The following is a 26,213-nucleotide window of genomic DNA, read 5'->3' on the forward strand; positions in this document are numbered from 1 at the left end:
TGACTTTTTCAATGCTAAATTTGCTGGAATAATTAGCGGACACCATGTCGCGTTTGAAGAGCCCCTGATGTGCCTAAACAGTGGATACCTCCCACAACTGACACCATTTCCCCTCAAGTGACCCCATCAGGGCCACCATCAGGGCATTACTGCCCTTCCTGGCTTATAGGGCCCAGTTAGCAGAGGGGGCCCGCTGCTGCTTCAGTAACAGACACACTTCAATAACAGATACACGATCAGCTAAAATTTGTTGCAGTCTGGGAGATTCCTTCTGCACGGCAACAGTTAACAGCCGCCAGCCAATCACTAGCTGGCAGCTAACGTCAGCGTGCCCGTCGTCGACGTATGATGTCACTGTCATATGCTGAAACGATGGTGCATGCCTCAGCTGAATCGTAGTCGCGGACACCGCTTGACCTCGGCCAGGTAAGGTGAAACTTTTTTCATTTTTTTCCGTAAAACCGCGGTATGGGGCTGCATTATACCGCTAAGGGGGTGCTTTATACCGCCATGGGGTTGCATTAAACTACCATGGGGCTGCATTATACCTCCATGGGGCTGCATTATACCGCTATGGTGGTGCATTATACCACCATGGGGTCCATTATACCAATATGGAGGTGCATTATACTGCTATAAGGCTGCATTATACTATGAGGCTGCATTATACTATGGGGCTGCATTATACTGCCATGGGGGTGCATTATACTGGTATGGGGGTGCATTATACTATGGGGGTGCATTACACTGGTATGGGGCTGCATTATACTATACACTAGATGGTGGCCCAATTCTAGCACATCGGGTATTCTAGAATATAGTAATATATAGCACAGCCCACACAGTATATAACACAGCCCACATAGTATATAACACAGCCCACGTAGTATATAACACAGCCCACGTAGTATATAACACAGCCCACGTAGTATATAACACAGCCACGTAGTATATTGCACAACCACGTAGTATATTGCACAACCGCGTAGTATATAGCACAGCCCATGTAGTATATAGCACAGAGACGTAGTATATAGCACAGCCCACATAGTATCTAACACAGCCCACGTAGTATATAGCAATGTGGGCACCATATCCCTGTAAAAAAAGAATTAAAATAAAAAATAGTTATATACTACCTTCCGGCGACGCCTGGATCCAGTCCAGTTGTTTAGCAATGCTCCTCCCAACGCTCCGGTCCCAAGAATGCATTGCAGCAATAACACATGATAATGTAGCGGTCTCGCGAGACCGCTACGTCATCTCCGGTCATTGCCACAATGCATTCTTGGGACCGGAGCGTCGAGAGGAGCGGGAAAGGCACCGGAAGGTGAGAATATAATGATTTTTTATTTTTTTAATTATTTTTAACATTAGATCTTTTTACTATTGATGCTGCATAGGCAGCATCAATAGTAAAAAGTTGGTCACACAGGGTTAATAGCAACGTTAACGGACTGCGTTACAGCGTGTTATGCCGCAGTGTAACGCAGTCCGTTTAACGGACTGCTAAACCGCAATGGGGGCACTGACTGGAGGGGAGTAGGGAAGGGTGAATTCCCGACCGGACTGTGCCCATCGCAACCAATCAGCGACGCAGGATTTCCGTGACAGACAAACAGACAAACAGACGGAAGTGACCTTAGATGATTATATAGATAGATGACTGGGGCTGCATTATACTATATATGACTGGGTCTGCATTATACTGCTATGAGGGTGCATTATACTGCTATTGGGTACATTATACTACTATAAGGGTGCATTATACTGCTATATATGACTATGGGTGTTAGAATCTGTTTTGTTTTTGACCTTCCGCCATCTTGTTGTGGTTTTCTGGCTGCTGGTCTTTTTCCCCTGGAGCTGGGTTGTCTTAGGTCAGGTGATTGTATCACCCTTTATTACCCAGCACCTGCCTCCCAGTCCTTGCTGGACAACAGTGTTAACCCGCTAGAGTTCTGACTAGGTGCTTTGATAGCTTTCTGTGTTTGATATTGTGCAGTTCTGGGAACCCCCAGTTCTGCTATCCTTAGTTTCTGTTTTCTGTTGGTTTCTGCAGCCTTCTCTGTATTTTATATTAGGAGGTGACCTGTTTTTATACCAAGTCCTTAGATCTTTTAGGGACCTCCTTCCCCCTACCTATAGGTCTTCGCTTGAGATTAACCTAGCATCATCGGTGGGTCTATTCGCAAGGAATGGGTCACCCACTCCATCGTAGGGTATCAGCCTAGTCTCAGTGCAGGCTCAGATTTCCCCTTTCTATCCTAGTTCTGTGTTGCAGTTCCGTAACAATGGGTTGCATTATACTACTATATATGACTATGGGATGCATTATACTATTATGGATGACTACAGTTATGGCCAAAAGTATTGACACCCATGCAATTCTGTCAGATAATACTGATTTTCTTCCTGAAAATGATTGCAAACACAAATTCTTTGGTATTATTATCTTCATTTAATTTGTCTTAAATGGAAAAACACAAAAAGAATTGTCCTAAAGCCAAATTGGATATAATTCCACACCAAACATAAAAAAGGGGGTGGACAAAAGTATTGGCACTGTTCGAAAACTCATGTGATGCTTCTCTAATTTGTGTATTTATCAGCACCTGTAACTTACCTGTGGCACCTAACAGGTGTTGGCAATAACTAAATCACACTTGCAGCCAGTTGACATGGATTAAAGTTGACTCAACCTCTGTCCTGTGTCCTTGTGTGTACCACATTGAGCATGGAGAAAAGAAAGAAGACCAAAGAACTGTCTGAGGACTTGAGAAACCAAATTGTGAGGAAGCATGAGCAATCTCAAGGCTACAAGTCCATCTCCAAAGACCTGAATGTTCCTGTGTCTACCGTGCGCAGTGTCATCAAGAAGTTTAAAGCCCATGGCACTGTGGCTAACCTCCCTAGATGTGGACGGAAAAGAAAAATTGACAGGAGATTTCAACGCAAGATTGTGCGGATGTTGGATAAAGAACCTCGACTAACATCCAAACAAGTTCAAGCTGCCCTGCAGTCCGAGGGTACAACAGTGTCAACCAATACTATCCGTCGGCGTCTGAATTAAAAGGGACTGTATGGTAGGAGACCCAGGAAGACACCACTTCTTACCCCGAGACATAAAAAAACCAGGCTGAAGTTTGCCAAAACTTACCTGAAAAAGCCTAAAATGTTTTGGAAGAATGTTCTCTGGTCAGATGAGTGGTCAGATGAGATAAAAGTAGAGCTTTTGGGGCAAAGGCATCAACATAGAGTTTACAGGAGAAAAAAAAAGTAATTCAAAGAAAAGAACACGGTCCCTACAGTCAAACATGGCGGAGGTTCCCTGATGTTTTGGGGTTGCTTTGCTGTCTCTGGCACTGGATTGCTTGACCGTGTGCATGGCATTATGAAGTCTGAAGACTACCAACAGATTTTTCAGCATAATGTAGGGCCCAGTGTGAGAAAGCTAAGTCTCCCTCAGAGGTCATGGGTCTTCCAGCAGGACAATGACCCAAAACACACTTCAAAAAGCACTAGAAAATGGTTTGAGAGAAAGCACTGGGGACTTCTAAGGTGGGCAGCAATGAGTCCAGACATGAATCCCATAGAACATCTGTGGAGAGATCTAAAAATGGCAGTTTGGAGAAGGCACCCTTCAAATATCAGGAACCTGGAGCAGTTTGCCAAAGAAGAATGGTCTAAAATTCTAGCAGAGCATTGTAGGAAACTCATTGATGGTTAGCGGAAGCGGTTGGTCGCAGTCATTTTGGTAAAGGTTGTGCAACCAAGTATTAGGCTGATGGTGCCAATACTTTTGTCTGGCCCATTTTTGGAGTTTTGTGTGAAATGATCAATGTTTTGCTTTTTGCTTCATTCTGTTTTGTGTTTTTTCATTTAAGACAAATTAAATGAAGATAATAATACCAAATCATTTGTGTTTGCAATCATTTTCAGGAAGAAAATGAGTATTATCTGACAGAATTGCAGGGGTGTCAAAACTTTAAGCCATGACTGTATGGGGCAATATGGAGAGACATGGGGGGGGAGTATGGAGAGTTATGAGGCAGAACGGGAGGACACATGGGGTCCAGAATGTGGGATATTATTACTGTAGGGGCTAATTAAAGGATATTATTTTTGAGGATACTGTTTTTAGTGTGGGTAAGGGAAGTCCTGTGCAGGGGGTCATGGTCGCTTTTTTTTTTTGTTCATCTGGCGTAGTGCAGAAGTTGGGGAAATATTGGGAAATATGCTCTAGATAACTGTGTTATTTTCTGCAGAGACAAGTCCTGGCTGGAAGAAGTGATGGTGGTCTGTGCTGATGAAGAAAAGCAAAGATGAAGGACTTCACCTAGAGACATCATTCGTAAGTCAGTGTGTTACCAGTACACTGTCACTATACACTGTATACTATATACAGAGCTCCTGTGTATAATGTTACTGGTGATCCCTGTATTTCCTGTACACTGACACTATATGCAGATCTCCTGTGTATAATGTCATCGGTGATCACTGTATTATCTGTGCAGTGACACTATATACAGAGCTCCTGTGTATAATGTCACTGGTGATCACTGTATTACTTGTCCACTGACACTATATACAGCGCTTCTATGTATAAAGTCACTGGTGATCACTGTATTACCTGTACACTGACACTATATACAGAGCTCCAATGTATGTCACCGGTGACCACTGTATTACGTGTACACTGACACAAAACACTGCATACTATATTCAAAGCTCCTGTGTATAATGGCGCTTGTGGTAAAATTAGTATTTTTTTTTAAATAATTTTTAATAATGATCAGTATTGTAGTATTCTATCACTATGTGGTGGTAATATATGGTCTGGTCATGGTGTGGTGGTATTTATTCCTTGTATGTGGTATTATAGGTCACTACATGGTGGTAATATGTGATTTGGTCATGGTGTGGCGGTATTTGCTCCTTCCATGTGGTATTATTCAGTCACTACGTGGTGGTAATATGCAGTCCAGCTATGGTGTGGCCATATTTGTACCTTGTATGTGGTATTATTCGGTCACTATGTGGCAGTAATATGTGGTCAGCCATGGTATGACAGTATTTGTCCTTGTATGTGATATTACGGTTCATTTTAAAAATTGCATTTGAGACATTCCTTTAAAGAAACCTAAATACAAATATACCTAAAAAGAGTATGGAATATTTTAACAAATATTTAATAGGTTAGAGTAGGTTAGGGTTCATGGTGTGGCACTATTTGTTCTTTAAAGTGGTATTATTCGGTCACAATGTGGTGGTAATATGTGGTCCGGCCATGGTGTGACGGTTTTTCTTCCTTTTATGTAGTAATATTGATCATTTAAAAAAATGTATTGTATGTAACATATTAAAAATATGCCTAAAAAATGTATTGAGTATTTTAACAATTTTTTTATACATTAGAAGAGAGTAGGGACCTGCAAAAAGAGTTTACCTTGTTGTGGTGGTGGCTTAAAAAAATCTTTTAGCCAAAACAAAAGCTGCTGGCTATGTATGTGATCTGGTGTTAGATGGGAACTATGATTGGTGAGGACGTGGTGCAGATGTGGAGTTTTCTATGAGTGGCCGGTGGGACTGTGGAAGGTTTGAAGGTTGGAGATTGGGCTGGAGTGGAGTCTGGGTGGAGTCTCAATGGGGCACAAAAATGTTGCCAGTATGGGCCTTAAAATTCCTGGTGGCAGCCCTGGGCCCCATTTTGGAAATTATAACCCTTTGGGAATTTATCTATAGGTGTAGTGATGATTTTCACTCCATTAGTGTTTTACAAAAACATGTAGTAGTGGAGGTTGCTGAGTGAAAATTGCTGTTGTAGTGACCAGTACATTGTAGCGACCAGTACGTTGTGCCCAGCTCATGCTTCTGAAGATATGCAACCGTAAATTAGGCGGGCTGTCACCGCTACATAAATGCCAAACATGTGGACGTTAAATGTGGTTTAGTCACACTTTGGGGTTCAGAAGGGAGAGGGGCATTTGGATTTGGGCGAGGAGAATTTGCTGAATTACTTCTGGGGGGCGAGAATCCATTTCGCTTTTACCAGTAATGTGGAAGGCCTCCTTTATTTCCATTACAGATGATGGCACTGATTGGGAAATTTTTTTGTGGATTGAGTTGAAGCTTTTATTGGGAACATTTTACATAATGTTTGGGATCACATTTATCCTGCGCTCTATGCTGAGCACTTTCTTTGGGGTTTCCATCTAAATCTTTTAGTGACGTGATTTAGGTGAAACTTCCAAATGATCCATTCATTAGCATGAGGCAGCAGAGTTATCTCTATTCAGCAATGTCATTTTTATTCAGAAGTGCACAAAATTGTAGCGGACTGCATTTTTATGCACGCATAAAAAGATGGACACCGCTGGATCATAGGCCAGACAGTGTCCACAAAGTGACTCTTTCTGCCTCATTAAAGGGAATCTTCTGCCAGGGATTCCATCTGAATCATGGTGCAAGCGCTAAGCGCAAAGCACAGGATAAATGTGAGCTGAGCCTTACTGCAATCTTTGGGAGGCAGAATGGTCAGATAAAGAGCAAGTGAAAAATTACTTTTATTTTTTTTTACGCCATTCCTCATGTGGTATAAGTGATTAGACGACTTCATACTTCAGGTCGGTGCGATTACAGCGATGTCAGATTTATATCAGATTTTTCTGTTTGGCTGCTGTCACACACTAAAAAGCACTTTTTTTTAGAGCTATAATTTTTCAGTCTTGTTTTTTACAGAACAAATTGACATTTTTATTTGTACCATTTTTGGACACATGACATTTTTTTTCCTTTCTATTCCAATTTATCTATTCCAGAATGAACAAAAACCAGAAATTCAGGATTTTTTTTTGGGTGGGGGGGTTATGCCAATCCGCTTGTGGTAAAATTGATAAGGCAGCTTTATTCTTCGGGTCAGTATGATTACAGCAATACCACATTAATATTTTTTTATGTTTTGGCGCTTTTACACAATAAAAACTATTTCATAGAAAAATACTGTATATACTCGAGTATAAGCCGACCCGAGTATAAGCCGACCCCCTAATTTTGCCACAAAAAACTGGGAAAACTTAATGACTCAAGTATAAGCCTAGGGTGAAAAATGCAGCAGCTACTGGTAAATTTCAAAAATAAAAATAGATACCAATAAAAGTAAAATTAATTGAGACATCAGAAGGTTAAGTGTTTTTGAATATCCATATTGAATCAGGAGCCCCATATAATGCTCCATACAGTTTATGATGGGCCCCATAAGATGCTCCATATTAAAATATGCCCCATATAATGCTGCTCAAATGTTGATTATGACTCCATAAGATGCTCCATACAGACATTTGCCCTGTATAATGCTCCACAAATGTGGATTATGGCCCCATAAGATGCTCCATACAGATATTTGCCCCATATAATTCTGCACATGGCCCCATAAGATGCTCCGTACAGATAACTGCCCCATATAATGCTGCCACATAAGATGCCCCATACAGATATTTGCCCCCATATCATGCTGCACATGGCCACATAAGAAGCTCCATACAGATTTTTGCCCCATATGCTGTTGCTGTGATTAAAAAAATTACATAGTCACCTCTCAGGCCCCTGACACTCGCTATACTCACCTTTCCCGTTCCACCGCTAACCGCCGCTGTGTCTTCCCATCCTCTGTGCCGATGTTCAGGAAGAGGGCGGCACGTTACCGCACCCTCTGACCTGAGTGTCACTGTGGAAGACACAGCGGCGCTGACGGTGGAACAAGGAGCAGGTGAGTATCACGCACTGTCCCCGTCCTACTTACCTGCTCTTGGCGCCGTCGCTGCACGTCTGTTTCCAGGCACCGCATTTTCTTCCTGTAGTGAGCGGTCACCGTTACCGCTCATTACAGTAATGAATATGCGGCTTCACCCCTATGGGAGGTGGAGCCGCATATTTATTACTGTAATGAGCGGTACCATGTGATCGCTCACTACAGGAAGAAGCTGCAGCGCTGGAAGAAGCAGGGACGTGCAGGGACTGCGCCAGGAGTAGATGAGTATAATTGGACAGCCCCCGCTCCCCCTCCCCTGCCGACCCCTGGGTATGACTCGGGTATCTACCTTTTTATTTACATTCATCTTTTTGATTGTGTTTTATTCCACTTTTTGTTCGGCGGTATGATGATAAAGCATCATTTTTTTCCTCTTTTTTGCGGTGTTCACTAAAGGGGTTAATTAGACAGTTTTATAGGCTGGGTTGTTTCGGACACGGCAATACCAAATATGTTTACTTTTTTTTGTTTATTTTTATTTTTCCATAAAAATATTAATTTATGCTTAAAATATATTTTTATTTTTTTAATTATTGTGTTTTTTTTTATATTTTTACCCTTTTTTCTTTGTCCCACTATGGGACTTTCACTTTTTGCAGTCTGATCGCTTGTAAATCATAGCAAAACAGGAGCTTTGCTATGCTTTATAAACTGCGAATTCGCATATACAATGTCTTTAAAAAAATAATTTTATTGAAATTATCTACAACAATGTCAGCATAGCAATGCGCATGCACCGGCCATAGGGATAATGGCAACGGCCGATGCGTGTGCACTGCTATGTTGACGGTGTAGTGCAATTCTTGAATAAAATGGAGCAGGAGTTAACATGTGCACATCCAGTGATAGGCGACGCCATTTTGTTGAAGACACTGTGTATGCGAATTTGCAGACAAAATGTCTTAAAAAAATTATATCGTCATGCGGTATACGCATACATTGACTCCGGCGCCACACTGCGCAGGTGCCGCCCATTCCGGGTTTGGACATAAGATTAATGAGTCCCTATAGTTCCCTCTCAACTTTATCTAACTTTAACTAATTTCACCTATTTCCTGTTTGATGACGATTTGATTGAGCGCCCCCAATGCATGCTAGGATACTCACATGAGATCAGGGAGAAGAGACTACAGTCACTGCCGCAACCTTTGCCCCCACACTGAAACAAAAAGTCACTTGCAGGGGACGGGACTGGTCTCTGTTCACCGGGTTTTCTCCTTACAATGCGTACGCTTCAGGGTGGAGACAGAGGCCTTCAGTACTCTGTTGTCTCCAAGCTGTGAACTCTAGAAACGATGGGGCTAAAGAATACCTGCAGAAAGGTACTGTACTTGTAACTGAGCTTGTAAACATCATTATTAGGCTGCTTTCATCCTTCCCTTTCTCATCTGAAAAGAAACACTTCTTCAGTAGGCCTCTGGTTACAATGGCAACCAATCTGAGAGCAGAATGTAGGGACAGAGACTCTGATTCCAGCAATGTATCACTTATTTGGGCTGCTTGCTGTCATTTTGATAAAATCACTGTTTTATCTTCTACAGATCTAGCAGTTGTCTGAATGCTGAGCTCTATATAACCCCGCCCATACCACTGATTGGCATTTTTCTGTGTACACTGTGCATAGGCAGAAATATGCCAATCAATGGTGAGGACAGGGTTATACAAATATACAGAGCTCATGAATATAGAGGAATACATTATAGCAGGTTTACTAGTCCTCTCCTCTCGTGATACTCTCCTGATGATAAAGCCCTGATTTTATCAAAACTACACCAAGCAGCCCAATAAGTGACACATCAGTGGACTCAGGGTCTGTCTCTACAGGTGTTGAGAACCTGGTGACAGATTCCCCTTAAGGCTATGTGCACACGTTCAGGATTTCTTGCAGAAAATTCCTGAGAATTCCGGACATTTTCTGCAAGAAATCCGCAAGAAAACCGCATGCGTTTTTGCCGCGATTTTTACGCGTTTTTGACGCGGTTTTTTCCGGACACTTCCCAATGCATTTTGGAGTGGGAAATCCACAAAAAAAAACGGAAAATTAATGAACATGCTGAGTTTTTTGCCGCGATGTGTTTTTTTCGCGGAAAAAAACACATCATGTGCACAAAACATGCGGAATTCATTCTAAATGATGGGATGCTTATTGTATGCGGGTTTTTTTTGCGGTTTTATAGCGTTTTTATCGGGAAAAGGTTTGGCAGACCTCTTGGTTAAAGAGCAGCAATTAGAGCTAGCCTCAGTCACTGCAGTTAGCTGCTGGCTGTATAAAACGGTTGGCACCTGCCTTATGTGGAGTGGGCTCAGCACGTGTGATCGCTTCTTACACTCTCATCTGACGCATGATATATAGAATTTACATGTCAGAAAGGGTTAATGTAGGCAGATGTGGATTCACATTCAATAAATATCAGTATAATGGACAAAGAATAAAGATATATATACCACTACAAGGGATAATGCACACATTGCCATGCCACACTTTCACCTTTCCATTTCTTTTGTATCTCCTATTGCTCTGATTTTGCTCTCTGTTGCTCTCCTCTCCTTCCATCTCTATCTTAGACCATGTTCACACGTTCAGTATTTGGTGAGTTTTTTACCTCAGTATTTGTAAGCCAAAACCAGGAATGTGTCATAAATACAGAAGTGGTGACGTGTTTCTGTTATACTTTACTTCAGATTGTTCCACTCCTGGTTTTGTCTTTCAAATACTGAGGTAAAATACTGACCAAATACTGAATGCGTGAACGTGGCCTTACCCCGAACACTGCCCCTCTTCTCTGACTCCCTCTGGCTGTGCTCCAGCGTTGTCATCACCATAGCAACCCTCCCATGTGAGGACGCGTCTAGTTTCCTCTCTTTCTGAGGCTTGTGCTGGCTGTGCTTGAGCGTCCTCATCACCATAGCAGCCCTCCATTGTGCAGCCACAGTTTTGTTTCCTGGTTTTTCTTCTTTGCACACGCTGGTCAGCAATCAGCTCCTTCACAACATTCCCACACTTGTTTGTCAGCCTTTGTTCTCTCCAGGCCATACACTTTAGATAGCTGTCAGCCAAACTATTATTCAGCCGACAGCCATCTCTCCCAGCGTCTCCATACAGTGGAGTGCTGGACCGTACAACAGATTTTTTACAAAATATTCAAAACATGGAAATGTTCTGGTCCCAGCAAAGTGAATGAGATCCCTCATCCTTGTGGTTTAAAAACAACAGTATCACTGTGCTTGATTGGCCAGCAAACTCACCTGACCTTAAAGGGAACTTGTCACCCCCAAAATCGAAGATGAGCTAAGCCCACCAGCACCTGGGGCTTATCTACCGCATTCTGTAATGCCCCCGATGTATCCTGAAAGATGAGAAAAAGAGGTTAGATTATACTCACCCAAGGGCGGTCCGATCCAATGGGCATCGCGGTCCGGTCCGGGGCCTCCTATCTTCATAAGATGACGTCCTCTCTTGTCTTCACACCCTGTTGAGGGCAGAGCAAAGTACTGCAATGCGCAGGTGCTGGGCCTCTCTGACCTTTCCCGGCGCCTGCGCACTGCAGTACTTTGCTCTGCCCTCAACAGGGCAGACAAAGTATACCTGCGCCGGAGCTGCAGCGTGAATACAAGAAGAGGACGTCATCGCAAGAAGATGGGAGGTCCAAGACCGGACCGCGACGCCCATCGGACCGGACCGCAGCGGCACCGCCCCTGGGTGAGTATAATCTAACCTCTTTTTCTCATATTTCAGGATACATTGGGGCTTATCTACAGCATTACAGAATACTGTAGATAAGCCCCTGATGCCGATGGGCTTAGCTCATCTTCGATTTTTGGGGTGACAGATTCCCTTTAACCGCATGGAGAATCTATGGGGTATTGTCAAGAGGAAGATGAGAGACACCAGGCACAACAATGCAGACGAGCTGAAGGCTGCTATCAAAGCAACCTGGGTTTCTATAACACCTCAGCAGTGCCACTGGCTGATCGCCTCCATTCCACGCCGCATTGATGCAGTAATTGATGCCAAAGGAGCCCCGACCAAGTACTGAGTACATTCACCAAATATACATTTCAGTAGGCCAACATTTTGTATTTTAAAATCATTTTTCAAGCTGGTGTTATAAAGTATTCTAATTTACTGAGATAATGAATTTGGGGTTTTCATTGGCTGTAAGCCATAATCATCAATATTAACAGAAATAAACACTTGAAATAGATCACTCTGTATGTAATGACTCTATATAATATATGTTTCACTTTTCACTTTGTATTGAAGAAAAGAAATAAATTAACTTTTTGATGATATTCTAATTTTGTGAGAAGCACCTCTATCTATCTATCTATCTATCTATCTATCTATCTATCTATCCATCTATCTATCTATCTATACGGTGGGGGAAATAAGTATTTAATCCCTTGTTGATTTTGTAAGTTTGCCCACTGACAAGAACATGAGCAGTCTATAATTTTAAGGGTAGGTTAATTTTAAACTTGAGAGATAGAATATCAAAAATAAAATCCATAAAATCACATTGTATAAATTTTATAAATGTATTTGCATTTTGCAGTGAGATAAATATTTGATCCCTCTGGCAAACAAGATTTAATACTTGGTGGCAAAACCCTTGTTGGCAAGCACAGCAGTCAGACACTTTTTGTAGTTGATGATAAGGTTTGCACTCATGTCAGGAGGAAGTTTGGTCCACTCCTCTTTGCAGATCATCTCTAAATCATTAAGATTTTGAGGCTGTCTATTGGCAACTTGGAGCTTCAACTCCCTCTATAAGTTTTCTATGTGATAAAGGTCTGGAGGCTGGCGAGGCCACTCCATGACCTTAATGTGCTTCTTTTTGAGCCACTCCTTTGTTGCCTTGGCTGTATGGTTTGGGTCATTGTCTTACTGGAAAACCCAGCCATGACCCATTTTTAATGTCCAGGTGGAGGGAAGGAGGTTGTCACTCAGGATTTTATGGTACATGGTTCAATCCCTTCTCCCATTCATGCGGTGAAGTAGTCCTGTACCCTTAGCAGAGAAACACCCCCCAAAAATAATGTTTTCACCTCCATGCTAGACAGTGGGGACAGTGTTCTTTGGGTCATAGGCAGCATTTCTCTTCCTCCAAACATGGCCAGTTGAGTTAATTCCAAAGAGCTCAATTTTTGTCTCATCTGACCACAGCACCTTCTCCCAATCACACACAGAATAAACCAGGTGTTCACTGGAAAACTTCAGATGGGCCTGCACCTGTGCCTTCTTAAGTAGGGGGATTCGGCATGCGAAAACAATCGCACCATACTGCGATTTCATCTGTGAATCGAATCAGACTCACCCATACAAGTCTACGGATGCGTGTGAAACATCGCACTGCATTTGGATATCACCTGAGTGCAGTACGATTCCCTCGGATGTCGGCAATGGAGGAGACAGAGAAATTAATTTTTCTGTCCATCCACAGCTGTGCTCCAATTCTCTGATACAAGAGGATCGGAAGACAGAGAACTGACAATTGTCTCACACTCTCAGCAGAGATGGAGCCGAGGGTCATCAGCATCTTGCATCCGATGTCATATGCCAATGTGACTCCGGCCTTACTTTGTTTACTCAAAAACCTGTTCCCTATGGAGCTCCGCTTTTTCATCTTTTTCCTTTAGATGCATGTGTTCAGATGGTGGACCATAGTCACTTTAGGCTATGCTTTGGTTGTTGTAGGTCTGAACTAAAGTCAACATCGGAGCTTCCAATAAAAGGCATCATTGTCTTCTAGGAAGCCTGAGAAGTTCTTCTTTTTCCATTTCAATAGAAACCTGATATCCACTATGCTGTGTGTATGGCTTTAGAGATATCAATATAGCTGCAGCCCTATATTGTGTTCACAAGAGATCCACCTCTCTGTCCTGCATCAGTAATGTTGTGACCAATGACATATAGGACAATTGTCCTCCTTGTTAGTTCAAGAGCCCTTACAGAAAGAAACTTAACTATGTCTGGCACCAATCCTGGTCATAGATCTACCAATGGTTAAGAACCACAGAGACATGAACAATCCTGAAATCACCATTATAAATACTCATTAGGGATGAGTGAGCACTAAAATGCTTGAATGCTCGTTACTTGAACCAAGCAAATCCTAATGCTTGGATGCTCATTTTGAGTAACGAGTATATTGGGAACCAATGGGAAATCAGAGTACTTTACTGGCAGATCCTACAAAAGAGGTCTGGGGGCAGTAACAATTTTGGAATGGATGGAAAAAGAATAGCATAGGGAAGACGCCTGGAAGCATCTCTAACTCCCAGATTGCTGCTAAGAACCATGGTGTGACACTTTTACTCCACTTTAAGGACTGACAATAAAACATTAAAAATCAAAGTGAAATTGGAGTAAACAGAAAAAATGTTAAGAAACATTATTTCTTGTATAATGACTTGTCTATAAGGCAAACTTTAAAAAGGATTCTAAAAAAATTATTTAAATAAACCAAAATTTAAATTTGTATTAAAAAATTATGTCAGGGTAATTTACGAGGAAGTAAGAACTGCCAAAAATTAGATGGAAGATGGACTCAGATACACTCTGTATTAGACATAAAGGAGGCCCTCATACACATTCTGTTCAAACTGTCACGCATTGGTACTCCTAGACTCATTAGGGTTATGTTTTAAGTGCAAAGCCTGCCAAAAATTGCAAGCAAGAGTCATCCATACACCCTTGAAAGCACCAACTGTGGTGCTTCATTGAAATATTGTGAACAAAGTGTAGTAGTGGTACTCTACAGTCATAAAAGCTCTGCACACAGTGCAAAGCCTGCCAAAAATTACAAGCTGGGTCATCCATACACCCTTCAAGGCACCAAATGTAGTACCTCATTAAAACATTCTGAATAAAGTGGAGTTTTGGTATTTATTATTATTAGTATTTCTTTATATAGCACCATTGATTCCATGGTGAAGGTACAGAGGGAAGATGAGCTTACCCTTGCGGGCTTACATTCTACAGTATGATGGGAAGGAGACAGTCGGAAGTGGGGTCGCAGTGGCTCAAGTGGTGTTGAGATGGCAGCGTGGTCATTACAGGCTGAAAGCTTTCTTGAAAAGATGGGGTTTCAGGTTCCGTCTGACGGATCTCAATGTGGTGCATAATCAGACATGTTTGTGCACAGGATTCCAGATGATGGGGACTTTTGGGAGAAGTCTTGGAGGCGATTGGATAAAGAATGAATAAGTGTGGAGGAGAGAAGGAGGTCTTGGGAGGACTGGAGATTATATGAGGGAAGATATCTGATGATTAGTTTGGAGACAGGTTATAGATGGCTTTGTTGGTCAGTCTTAGTAGTTTGAACTGGATACGTTGGGGAATTGGGAGCCAATGTAGGGATTTTCAAAGGGGAGCAGCAGAGAAGTAGCGAGGAGAGAGATGGATTAGTTGGACAGCAGATTTAAGGAGAGGTAGAGAGTATTAGCAGGTAGGCCACAGAGGAGGATGTTGCAGTAGTCGTGGTGGGAAATGATGAGGGCATGCACAAGTATTTTAGTAGATTGAGGGTTCAGAAAAGGATGGATTCTGGAAATATTTTTGAGCTGAAGGTGACAGGAGGTGGCAAGCGCTTGGATGATTGGTTTGAAAGACAGGGCAGAGTCAAGAGTTAATCCTAGGAAGAGGATTTTCGGTACAGGAGAAAGTGTGATGTCATTTATTGTGATATATAGATCATATTGGGAAGATACGCTAGATGGAGGAAAGATAACGAGTTCAGATCTGTCCACATTAAGCTTGAGGAAGTGAGAGGAGAAGAAGGAGGACATGGCTGTTAGACACTCCAGGATTTTGGAAAGCACAGAGGTCAATTCTGGGCCAGGGAGGTAGATCTGAGTGTCCTCAGCATATAGGGGGTACTGGAAGTCATGGAACTTCATAAGTTGTCTCAGACCAACGGTATAGATGGACCGCACAAGCATCCTAAGATAAAGTTTTGCAGGTGCAGTGCAGGAGGCATATGTGCCAGTGTCATGGACAAGGGATAGGGAAGCATGCAGCACAGGGAAAGAGGCAGTTGTGTCACCTGCTGGCACCAACTGTGGACCAAGCTTTCAGCCCACCAAGTCAGGTGCTTAGATGACATGTGCCTGAGCATGCTTCCGGTGGTTAGGCTCTTAGTGGTCAGGTCCCTGCTAATTTTGGCATGGCACAGGTGCAAGTGACCACTTTTTTGCCTCTGAACTCTCTTTAAAAAATGTGCCAAACTTGGAGGACACTTTTTTCTCGGAGAAATTCACGAGTGTTAATTCTTTGCAGCACAGTTGCTCAGCTTCTCCCTCTGGTCACTCCACTGCCTCTTCCTGCCTGTTTCAATGCTGCCAATCCCTCCCGCTTAGTGCTGGTGGCCTCGCTCTGCATTTCAGATTCCCAGGTTGGGTCAGTATTTTCACCACCCACCACCTCATCTTCCACCGCCGCACCCTGGTCCTCTTGAATTGGTGACTTAAAAACTTATCAGCAACTGTGTTTCATCATCATCTTCCAAAATTTGCCATTCCCCAACGTCATCTTTTTGTGGTCGTGGCTGTTCTAAGTTTTGTGCATCACTAAACAGCATCTCCTCCTGTATCTCTTGGAACATGCATAGTGCCACAATCAAAAAGTCATGTTGTACAGAGCTCCTCGGCGTGTATTAACCCCTTCATGACCCAGCCTATTTTGACCTTAAAGACCTTGCCGTTTTTTGCAATTCTGACCAGTGTCCCTTTATGAGGTAATAACTCAGGAACACTTCAACGGATCCTAGCGGTTCTGAGATTGTTTTTTCGTGAAATATTGGGCTTCATGTTAGTGGTAAATTTAGGTCAATAAATTCTGCGTTTATTTGTGATAAAAACGGAAATTTGGCGAAAATTTTGAAAATTTCGCAATTTTCACATTTTGAATTTTTATTCTGTTAAACCAGAGAGATATGTGACACAAAATAGTTAATAAATAACATTTCCCACATGTTTACTTTACATCAGCACAATTTTGGAAACAAAATTTTTTTTTTGTTAGGAAGTTATAAGGGTTAAAATTTGACCAGCGATTTGTCATTTTTACAACGAAATTTACAAAACCATTTTTTTTAGGGACCACCTCACATTTGAAGTCAGTTCGAGGGGTCTATATGGCTGAAAATACCAAAAAGTGACACCATTCTAAAAACTGCACCCCTCAAGGTACTCAAAACCACATTCAAGAAGTTTATTAACCCTTCAGGTGCTTCACAGCAGCAGAAGCAACATGGAAGGAAAAAATGAACATTTAACTTTTTAGTCACAAAAATTATCTTTTAGCAACAATTTTTTTACTTTCCCAATGGTAAAAGGAGAAACTGAACCACAAAAGTTGTTGTCCAATTTGTCCTGAGTACGCTGATACCTCATATGTGGGGGTAAACCACTGTTTGGGCGCACGGCAGGGCTTGGAAGGGAAGGAGCGCCATTTGACTTTTTGAATCAAAAATTGGCTCCACTCTTTAGCGGACACCATGTCACGTTTGGAGAGCCCCCGTGTGCCTAAAAATTGGAGCTCCCCCACAAGTGACCCCATTTTGGAAACTAGACCCCCCAAGGAACTTATTTAGATGCCTAGTGAGCACTTTAAACACTCAGGTGCTTCACAAATTGATCTGTAAAAATGAAAAAGTACTTTTTTTTCACAAAAAAATTATTTTCGCCTCAATTTTTTCATTTTCACATGGGTAGTAGGATAAAATGGATCCTAAAATGTGTTGGGCAATTTCTCCCGAGTACGTCGATACCTCATATGTGGGGGTAAACCACTGTTTGGGCACTCGGCAGGGCTCGGAAGGGAAGGAGCGCCATTTGACTTTTTGAATGGAAAATTAGCTCCAATTGTTAGCGGACACCATGTCGCGTTTGGAGAGCCCCTGTGTGCCTAAACATTGGAGCTCCCCCACAAGTGACCCCATTTTGGAAACTAGACCCCCCAAGGAACTAATCTAGATGCATATTGAGCACTTTAAACTCCCAGGTGCTTCACAGAAGTTTATAAAGCAGAGCCATGAAAATAAAAAATAATTTTTCTTTCCTCAAAAATGATTTTTTAGCCTGGAATTTCCTATTTTGCCAAGGATAATAGGAGAAATTGGACCCCAAATATTGTTGTCCAGTTTGTCCTGAGTACGCTGATACCCCATATGTGGGGGTAAACCACTGTTTGGGCGCACGGCAGGGCTTGGAAGGGATGGCACGCCATTTGGCTTTTTAAATGGAAAATTAGCTCCAATCATTAGCGGACACCATGTCACGTTTGGAGAGCCCCTGTGTGCCTAAACATTGGAGATCCCCCAGAAATGACACCATTTTGGAAACTAGACCCCCAAAGGAACTAATCTAGATGTGTGGTCAGGACTTTGAACCCCCAAGTGCTTCACAGAAGTTTATAACGCAGAGCCATGAAAATAAAAAAAAAAAATTATTTTCTCAAAAATGATCTTTTAGCCTGCAATTTTTTATTTTCCCAAGGGTAACAGGAGAAATTTGACCCCAAAAGTTGTTGTCCAGTTTCTCCTGAGTACGCTGATACCCCATATGTGGGGGTAAATCACTGTTTGGGCACATGCCGGGGCTCGGAAGTGAAGTAGTGACGTTTTGAAATGCAGACTTTGATGGAATGCTCTGTGGGCGTCACGTTGCGCTTGCAGAGCCCCTGATGTGGCTTAACAGTAGAAACCCCCCACAAGTGACCCCATTTTGGAAACTAGACCCCCAAAGGAACTTATCTAGATGTGTGGTGAGCACTTTGAACCCCCAAGTGCTTCATAGAAGTTTATAATGCAGAGCCGTGAAAATAATAAATACGTTTTCTTTCCTCAAAAATAATTATTTAGCCTAGAATTTTTTATTTTCCCAAGGGTTACAGAAGAAATTGGACCCCAAAAGTTGTTGTCCAGTTTCTCCTGAGTACGCTGATACCCCATATGTGGGGGTAAACCACTGTTTGGGCACACGTCGGGGCTCAGAAGGGAAGTAGTGACTTTTGAAATGCAGACTTTGATGGAATGGTCTGCGGGTGTCACGTTGCGTTTGCAGAGCCCCTGGTGTGCCTAAACAGTAGAAACCCCCACAAGTGACCCCATTTTAGAAACTAGACCCCCCAAGGAACTTATCTAGATATGTGGTGAGCACTTTGAACCCCCAAGTGCTTCACAGACGTTTACAACGCAGAGCCGTGAAAATAAAAAATCATTTTTCTTTCCTCAAAAATTATGTTTTAGCAAGCATTTTTTAGATTCACAAGGGTAACAGGAGAAATTGGACCCCAGTAATTGTTGCGCAGTTTGTCCTGAGTATGCTGGTACCCCATATGTGGGGGTAAACCACTGTTTGGGCACATGTCAGGACTCGGAAGTGAGGGAGCACCATTTGACTTTTTGAATACGAGATTGGCTGGAATCAATGGTGGCGCCATGTTGCGTTTGGAGACCCCTGATGTGCCTAAACAGTGGTAACCCCTCAATTCTACCTCCAACACTAACCCCAACACACCCCTAACCCTAATCCCAACTGTAGCCATAACCCTAATCACAACCCTAACCACAACCCTAATTCCAACCCTAACCCTAAGGCTATGTGCCCACGTTGCGGATTCGTGTGAGATATTTCCGCACCATTTTTGAAAAATCCGCGGGTAAAAGGCACTGCGTTTTACCTGCGGATTTTCCGCGGATTTCCAGTGTTTTTTGTGCGGATTTCACCTGCGGATTCCTATTGAGGAACAGGTGTAAAACGCTGCGGAATCCGCACAAAGAATTGACATGCTGCGGAAAATACAACGCAGCGTTTCCGCGTGGTATTTTCCGCACCATGGGCACAGCGGATTTGGTTTTTCATATGTTTACATGGTACTGTAAACCTGATGGAACACTGCTGCCAAATCCGCACTGTGTGCACATAGCCTAATTCTAAAGGTATGTGCACACGCTGCGGAAAACGCTGCAGATCCGCAGCAGTTTCCCATGAGTTTACAGTTCAATGTAAACCTACGGGAAACAAAAATCGCTGTACACATGCTGCGGAAAAACTGCACGGAAACGCAGCGGTTTACATTCCGCAGCATGTCACTTCTTTGTGCGGATTCCGCAGCGGTTTTACAACTGCTCCAATAGAAAGTTGTAAAACCGCAGTGAAATGCGCAGAAAAAAACGCGGTAAATCCGCCATAAATCCGCAGCGGTTTAGCACTGCGGATTTATCAAATCCGCAGCGGAAAAATCCGCAGAGGACCAGAAAACGTGTGCACATACCGTAACCCTAACCCTAGCCCTAACCCTACCCCTAACCCTAGCCCTAACCCTAACCCTACCCCTAACCCTAACCCTACCCCTAACCCTACCCCTACCCCTAACCCTAACCCTAGCCCTAACCCTACCCCTAACCCTAACCCTACCCCTACCCCTACCCCTAACCCTACCCCTAACCCTATTCTAACATTAGTGGAAAAAAAAAATTTCTTTATTTTTTTATTGTCCCTACCTATGGGGGTGACAAAGGGGGGGGGTTATTTATCATTTTTTTTATTTTGATCACTGAGATATAATTTATCTCAGTGATCAAAATGCACTTTGGAACGAATCTGCCGGCCGGCAGATTCGGCGGGCGCACTGCGCATGCGCCCGCCATTTTGGAAGATGGCGGCGCCCAGGGAGAAGACGGACGGGACCCCGGCTGGATCGGTAAGTATGATGGGGTGGGGGGGACCACGGGGGGGGGATCGGAGCACGGGGGGGGGGAATCGGAGCGCGGGAGGGGTGCCACGGAGCACGGGGGGCGTGGAACGGAGCACGGGGGGCTGGAATGGAGCACGGGGGGGTGGATCGGAGTGCAGGGGGGGTGATTGGAGCACGGGGGGGTGATTGGAGCACGGGGGGAGCGAACAAGAGCACGGGGGGGAGCGGAGCACTGGACGGAGGGGAGCCGGAGCAGTGTACCGGCCAGATCGGGGGGCTGGGGGGGCGATCAGTGGGGTGGGGTGGGGGCACATTAGTATTTCCAGCCATGGCCGATGATATTTCAGCATCGGCCATGGCTGGATTGTAATATTTCACCAGTTATAATAGGTGAAATATTACAAATCGCTCTGATTGGCAGTTTCACTTTGAACAGCCAATCAGAGCGATCGTAGCCACGAGGGGGTGAAGCCACCCCCCCTGGGCTAAACTACCACTCCCCCTGTCCCTGCAGATCGGGTGAAATGGGAGTTAACCCTTTCACCCGATCTGCAGGGACGCGATCTTTCCATGACGCCACATAGGCGTCATGGGTCGGATTGGCACCGACTTTCATGACGCCTACGTGGCGTCATGGGTCGGGAAGGGGTTAATGTGGGATCACTAGTCTCCTAGGACTCAAGATGGTGGGAGGAAGTAGGATCAGTGTGAAGATTAAGTGATCCAGACTGTTGACTGGCGAGAATGCACCGTTTAGAAGGCTGGGTGGTGCTGTCAAGCATGCTGGAAGCATTATCTGCTATCCAACTGGCCACCTGTTCGCACTGCTCTTGCTTCAAAATTGGTGTACCGTGCCTCCCTGCAAAGTGGGATAGAAACCTATGTGTCGTAGATGGACATGTTTTTTGTGCTCCAGCAACAGGCGTAGTTGTACCTGCCCCACGTTTTTTACGTCTGCATGCACCATCATCAGCCTTAGGCTACTTTCACACATCAGTTTTTTTGCATCAGGCACAATCTTGCGAATTTTTTAAAAAACTGATCCGTTTTTTTTCTCATAGAATTGTACTAGTGCCAGATTGTGCCTGATGTCCCAACGTTTCATACGCTTTTTGCTGGATCCGTAAATAATTAGTTTTCCGGCGGACAGAGAAAATGTCCAGAGGAACTTTTTTTTGTCCAGCGGAAAACCGCACAGCGACTGATCCAGCAAAAAAACATATAAAACGCAAGGTGAAATGGCCGAATCAATGTATCCCCGGGTAAAAAAAAAATTTAGACGGATTGTGCCTGATGTGTTAAAGTATCCTTACACATTTTCTAATTGTTAGATCTCTTGAAACCCAGTTTTATTTAAAAAAAAAAAAGAAAAACTATCTCTACCTCTGTTGTAATTGACTTAGAGCTACATAAATAGTTCACTTAGTATACTCTGCCATATCCTATGACTAAGGGCGCTTGGATGCCAGAAGCGCATCACGTTTGCATTCCATGTTTTTACCGCATGAACTAATTTTTATATATTGTTGGATGGATGTGCAGCTCATTTCCCTATCCTCAAATCTTTGGCTGAACTTCATCAGCAGGACCGGCACCCGGCACACAGATTTCAGCTTTCAACATCAGACAACATGGTGTGATGAGCTTATAAATCCCCACTCTCTCCAAGTCTATGGATGAGAAATTGAAATAAGAAACCATTTCAACGCTTTTTTAAGTGTTATAAACCACAGAAATGTACCGTAAAGCACATAATACTGTATGGATGAGTAATTGAATCCCCCCAAATTTTTAAGAAATTACTACCTTGTCCTTGTGTTCTTTGTGCTCCTTTGACCGTTTTCTACATTGTCCCAGATACTATCCTCCATTGGAGGTTTCAACGCTTTTTGGAGTGTTATATGCCACATAAATGTACTACAGAGCATGTAATGCATAGCAATATAGTCAGTTTTCTAACCCCGCCCCCCCCCCCCCCCACAAAAAAAAATGTTGTTACGTGCAGATAAATTTTTAGAAACTGACTGCAAAGCCCTAAGCCCTGCCTAAAGACTGTATTCTGCCACTCTCCCTACTCCAGCAACTGTCCCTCCCTGGGCTAAATAAATGCAGAATGTATCTGATATAAACAGCAAAGCACATACTGTTAGTATGATGGTTCAGAATCTGCACCAGTTTCAACACTAGAGGACTGTGATTTGTTCAACTGTGCACACACAGCCCCGGACAAGAGCTCTCTCCCTCCAATCAGAACTGTCTCTGAGCTGTGCAATGCCATGAGTGTGTCGGGCATGGTGGCGCCTGTCCTTTTATAACCACTGATGATATCAAATGACTAGCCAATCACAGTAATGCCGCTACCAAAATTACTATGGCATTAGAGTGACTCGCAAGCAATCCCTGCATGCTTATTGGCTGTGTAACAGGCGCCAAACATGCAGGGCGGGATTCAAGTTTCAAATTCAAGCACCGGCTAATGCTTGCTGAGTGCCAAGCACTTATGAGCGCCCAGATACTCGAGTGATAGCGGAGTATCACCAAGCACATTCGCTCCTCCATAGTTGTCTTCTCATCAGTGAGGATTTGGCCCAGAAGCTGATATTCGGCATATCAGGGAGAAAGGCAGAAGTCTTGACAAATAAGGGCCAACACTGTAAATATTGAGTCTTTGCATAAACTTGATGTATTTGTCAAAAAATATTGAAACTTATGCAATGTGAATAATTGTACTTCAGTAACCATAGAAGCATACAACTATAAGGTCTAAAAACACTGAAGAAGCAAACTGTGAAAACCAAACTTGTGCCAGTCTGAAAACTTTTGGCCGCGACTTTATAGTGGGATTCTAAACACTGACTGGTTTAACCAGCTAAACTACTTCAACTCCTTCTCAAATTCTTAGTTCTATGTGTTTATGGGAAAGCTGAATGCCAGCCTGTGGTGCCACATTACAGACTCCTGTACGGGTCATTAGTCAGTGATACATTACTGCCTTTTGCACCAATACATGACTAGAAGAATTTGCTAAGATTTTACTCATTCTTTGTGACAATACATTTGGCTGTCAGTTAGCTTTTCCCAACAACAAGAAATGGGGAAAAAAAGGAAACCTCTTGATTAATTGGCATATGCTTTTTCATGTGGGCGGTACCACGGTTATTTGTTTTACATCAGAGGGCTACATGTTGGCATAGCTGTGGACAAACATATACTCTTAGGGTATGTGCCCACGATCTGGAAGTGGCAGCGCTCTGGACATAGCGCATGTTCGCTGCGTCCAAAGCACTGCCGTCTATTGAACGCAGGTGAACCCGCAAGTGTTCAATGAACCGTGCAGATTCACCGCATCAAATACATTTTGTAGCTTGACATGCTGCTTCCTGGAGAGACGTGCCACATGTCCATCTCTGTGGGTGATCCACGGGCATCTGTGGATACATAGTGGGCATGTGATTTCTTGAAATCCCACCCTCCATGATGTAACATCTGGACGCTGCACAAGTACGCCGCATTCAACCCGCAACGTCTACTGATCATGGGCCCATACCCTTAAAGGGAGTTTGTCCAGTGCTGGACAACCCTTTGTTAATTATCTCCGTGTTCTATATAAATTAGAAAAAAATATATACTTACCTTCCAGGACCGGCGCCATTTCACCGCTTTCAGCCGTGTCCCCCACCAGACTCCTGACATAAGCAAGGCCACTTGAGCAGCTGCAGCTTGCACCATTAATTACAAATGGAAGAACAATGTCTCTCCCACTCAGATGTAATTGTGAAGGCTGCAGTCAATCAGCAACAACTGATTGGCTGCAGCTGTCACATGACATTGTTTATGTTATGAGACGCTTGGGAGACACAGTGTTTGGAGTGTGGGAGTGGTGCTAGTCCAGGTAAGCATAATTCTTTTTTAATATATACAGCACAGTGGGACAATTAATAAAGGTTTGACCAATAGTGGACAACCCAATTAAATTATATGTGGCTACACTGGACCCCGAGCATGCCATCACAACGTGCAGTGGTTAGGACATGCTGGAAGTGAAAGGGGTATTCCCATCTCCAAGATCCTATCCCAACATTTAGTACGTGTAATAATAATACTATTAGCAAATACCTCCACTTAGAAATGTAGTATAGTTATTCAGATTTTCTATGTCGCTTGCCCCATGTGCAGTAGCTTAGGTATCCATGGTTACGACCACTAAAAACGGTCACTATATGAATGGTGGTCAACACTGATACCTAAGCTACTGCAACGCCCTGCGACTTAGCATATCTGGAGAACTTTACTACAGTTCTAATTGGAGGTATTTGCTAATATTATTATTATTACACCTACTACATATTGCTTTAAAGTTCTGCCAGGTTAGCGTAAACTGCTCTGGTCGGGCACGCACATGTGACTACTCACCAGGGTTCTCGGGAAGGATGGGACACCAGAGGAGGTGACTTGAAGTCAGAGAGACGTCACAGCTTGTCTTCTCAATCTCAAATATACCGCGCAGCAGAGGAGCTTGTCGCCCATTATCCCGGGATAATCGGGCGCTGTACTCTCCCAGGGATCGCTCGTCTGAGTCACCTCGGACTCCGGATCGGTCACTGCCAGAACTCCACTCATCATAGCGGTCACTTTGCTGCCAGGGCACGGAGGCAGGGCGCTTCCAGGCCGCGTTCTCCTCGGCGTTATCGCCCCAAGCGTTGACTCGCCGGTAGAGACCGGGAAGGCGCAGGTTCTCCCCCATCCTGTCACTTGTGGAGCTGCAGAGCTGGGGTGACAGGTGCATATACAGGTGAGCAGTGCTGCTCTCAGGTGCACCTTATTCTGATGCCATAAAGAGTGACATCACTGTTGTGGTAGCACAAAATATCTACCTGTTACAAATGCTCATGGCGTCCTTAATCATGATGTACAGATTGTAACTCCACAAAGGCAGTTAGCCCTCACATGACCTCCCTGGGAGGAGTGATAGATTTAACATTTCACATGCCTCAGTGCAGCAATGCTGCCAGCTTACCATTAACACTTAAAGCGCCTCAGTGCACCTACTGCAGCCGGCTCACTAATTAACACTCGATGTGCCTCAGTGCTGCCAGATAGCTCACAACGATAACAATAACAGAAGTTCTATCACCGCCATCTGCGTACGGCCGGCAGAATTGCTGCACAGAAGAACATGAAGACTCACGATTCATCAAGATTGCCATTTTACACAGCAGTCTTGATGAAGGTTGAGTAGAGGTAAGATTTGCCAAATTCTCCAAGGCATGTGCCTCTTAATGAATCCTCTCCGTGGGAAAAGCAAGAAAATCTTGTCGTTATGATACCTTTTAATGGCTAACAAAAATAAAATAAATGATGTTACAGAGCAAGCTTTCGAGACTTCTTAGGTCCCTTCCTGAGGCAAGGTATGACAAAGTTTCTGAAGAAATTCAAATATATGCACAAAGGAAAAAAATAATAAATAGGTAAAACAAACAACAACAAAAGAGGGAAAAAAAGCAGTAATAAATAAACAAACTGAGTTCAGAGAATGAGAAATCAATGAATTTGATGGATCTTTAATGCTGCTTTCACACATCAGTTTTTTGCCATCAGGCTCAATCCGGCGAATTCCGAAAAAAACGGATCTGGCAAAAGTTGCCGCCGGATCCGTTTTTTTCTCATAGACTTGTATTAGCGATGGATTGCGACGGATGG

The 26,213-nt window shown here is 43.5% G+C and overlaps 1 protein-coding gene across 1 annotated transcript in view; it reads right to left on the minus strand.

The window, feature by feature from the left end:
- Positions 1-25,430, minus strand: part of CERKL (CERK like autophagy regulator) — a 175,459-nt gene extending 150,029 nt beyond the window's left edge. The window contains exon 1 of the mRNA XM_069733232.1: positions 24,927-25,430. Within this exon, the coding sequence (XP_069589333.1) occupies positions 24,927-25,299 (373 nt within the window). The 5' untranslated portion in view covers positions 25,300-25,430. The remainder of the gene's footprint in view (positions 1-24,926) is intronic.
- Between the last annotated feature and the right edge of the window lie 783 nt (positions 25,431-26,213).

Source organism: Ranitomeya imitator, chromosome 7 (assembly GCF_032444005.1).
Source record: "Ranitomeya imitator isolate aRanImi1 chromosome 7, aRanImi1.pri, whole genome shotgun sequence".
NCBI classification, from domain to species: Eukaryota; Metazoa; Chordata; class Amphibia; order Anura; family Dendrobatidae; genus Ranitomeya; species Ranitomeya imitator.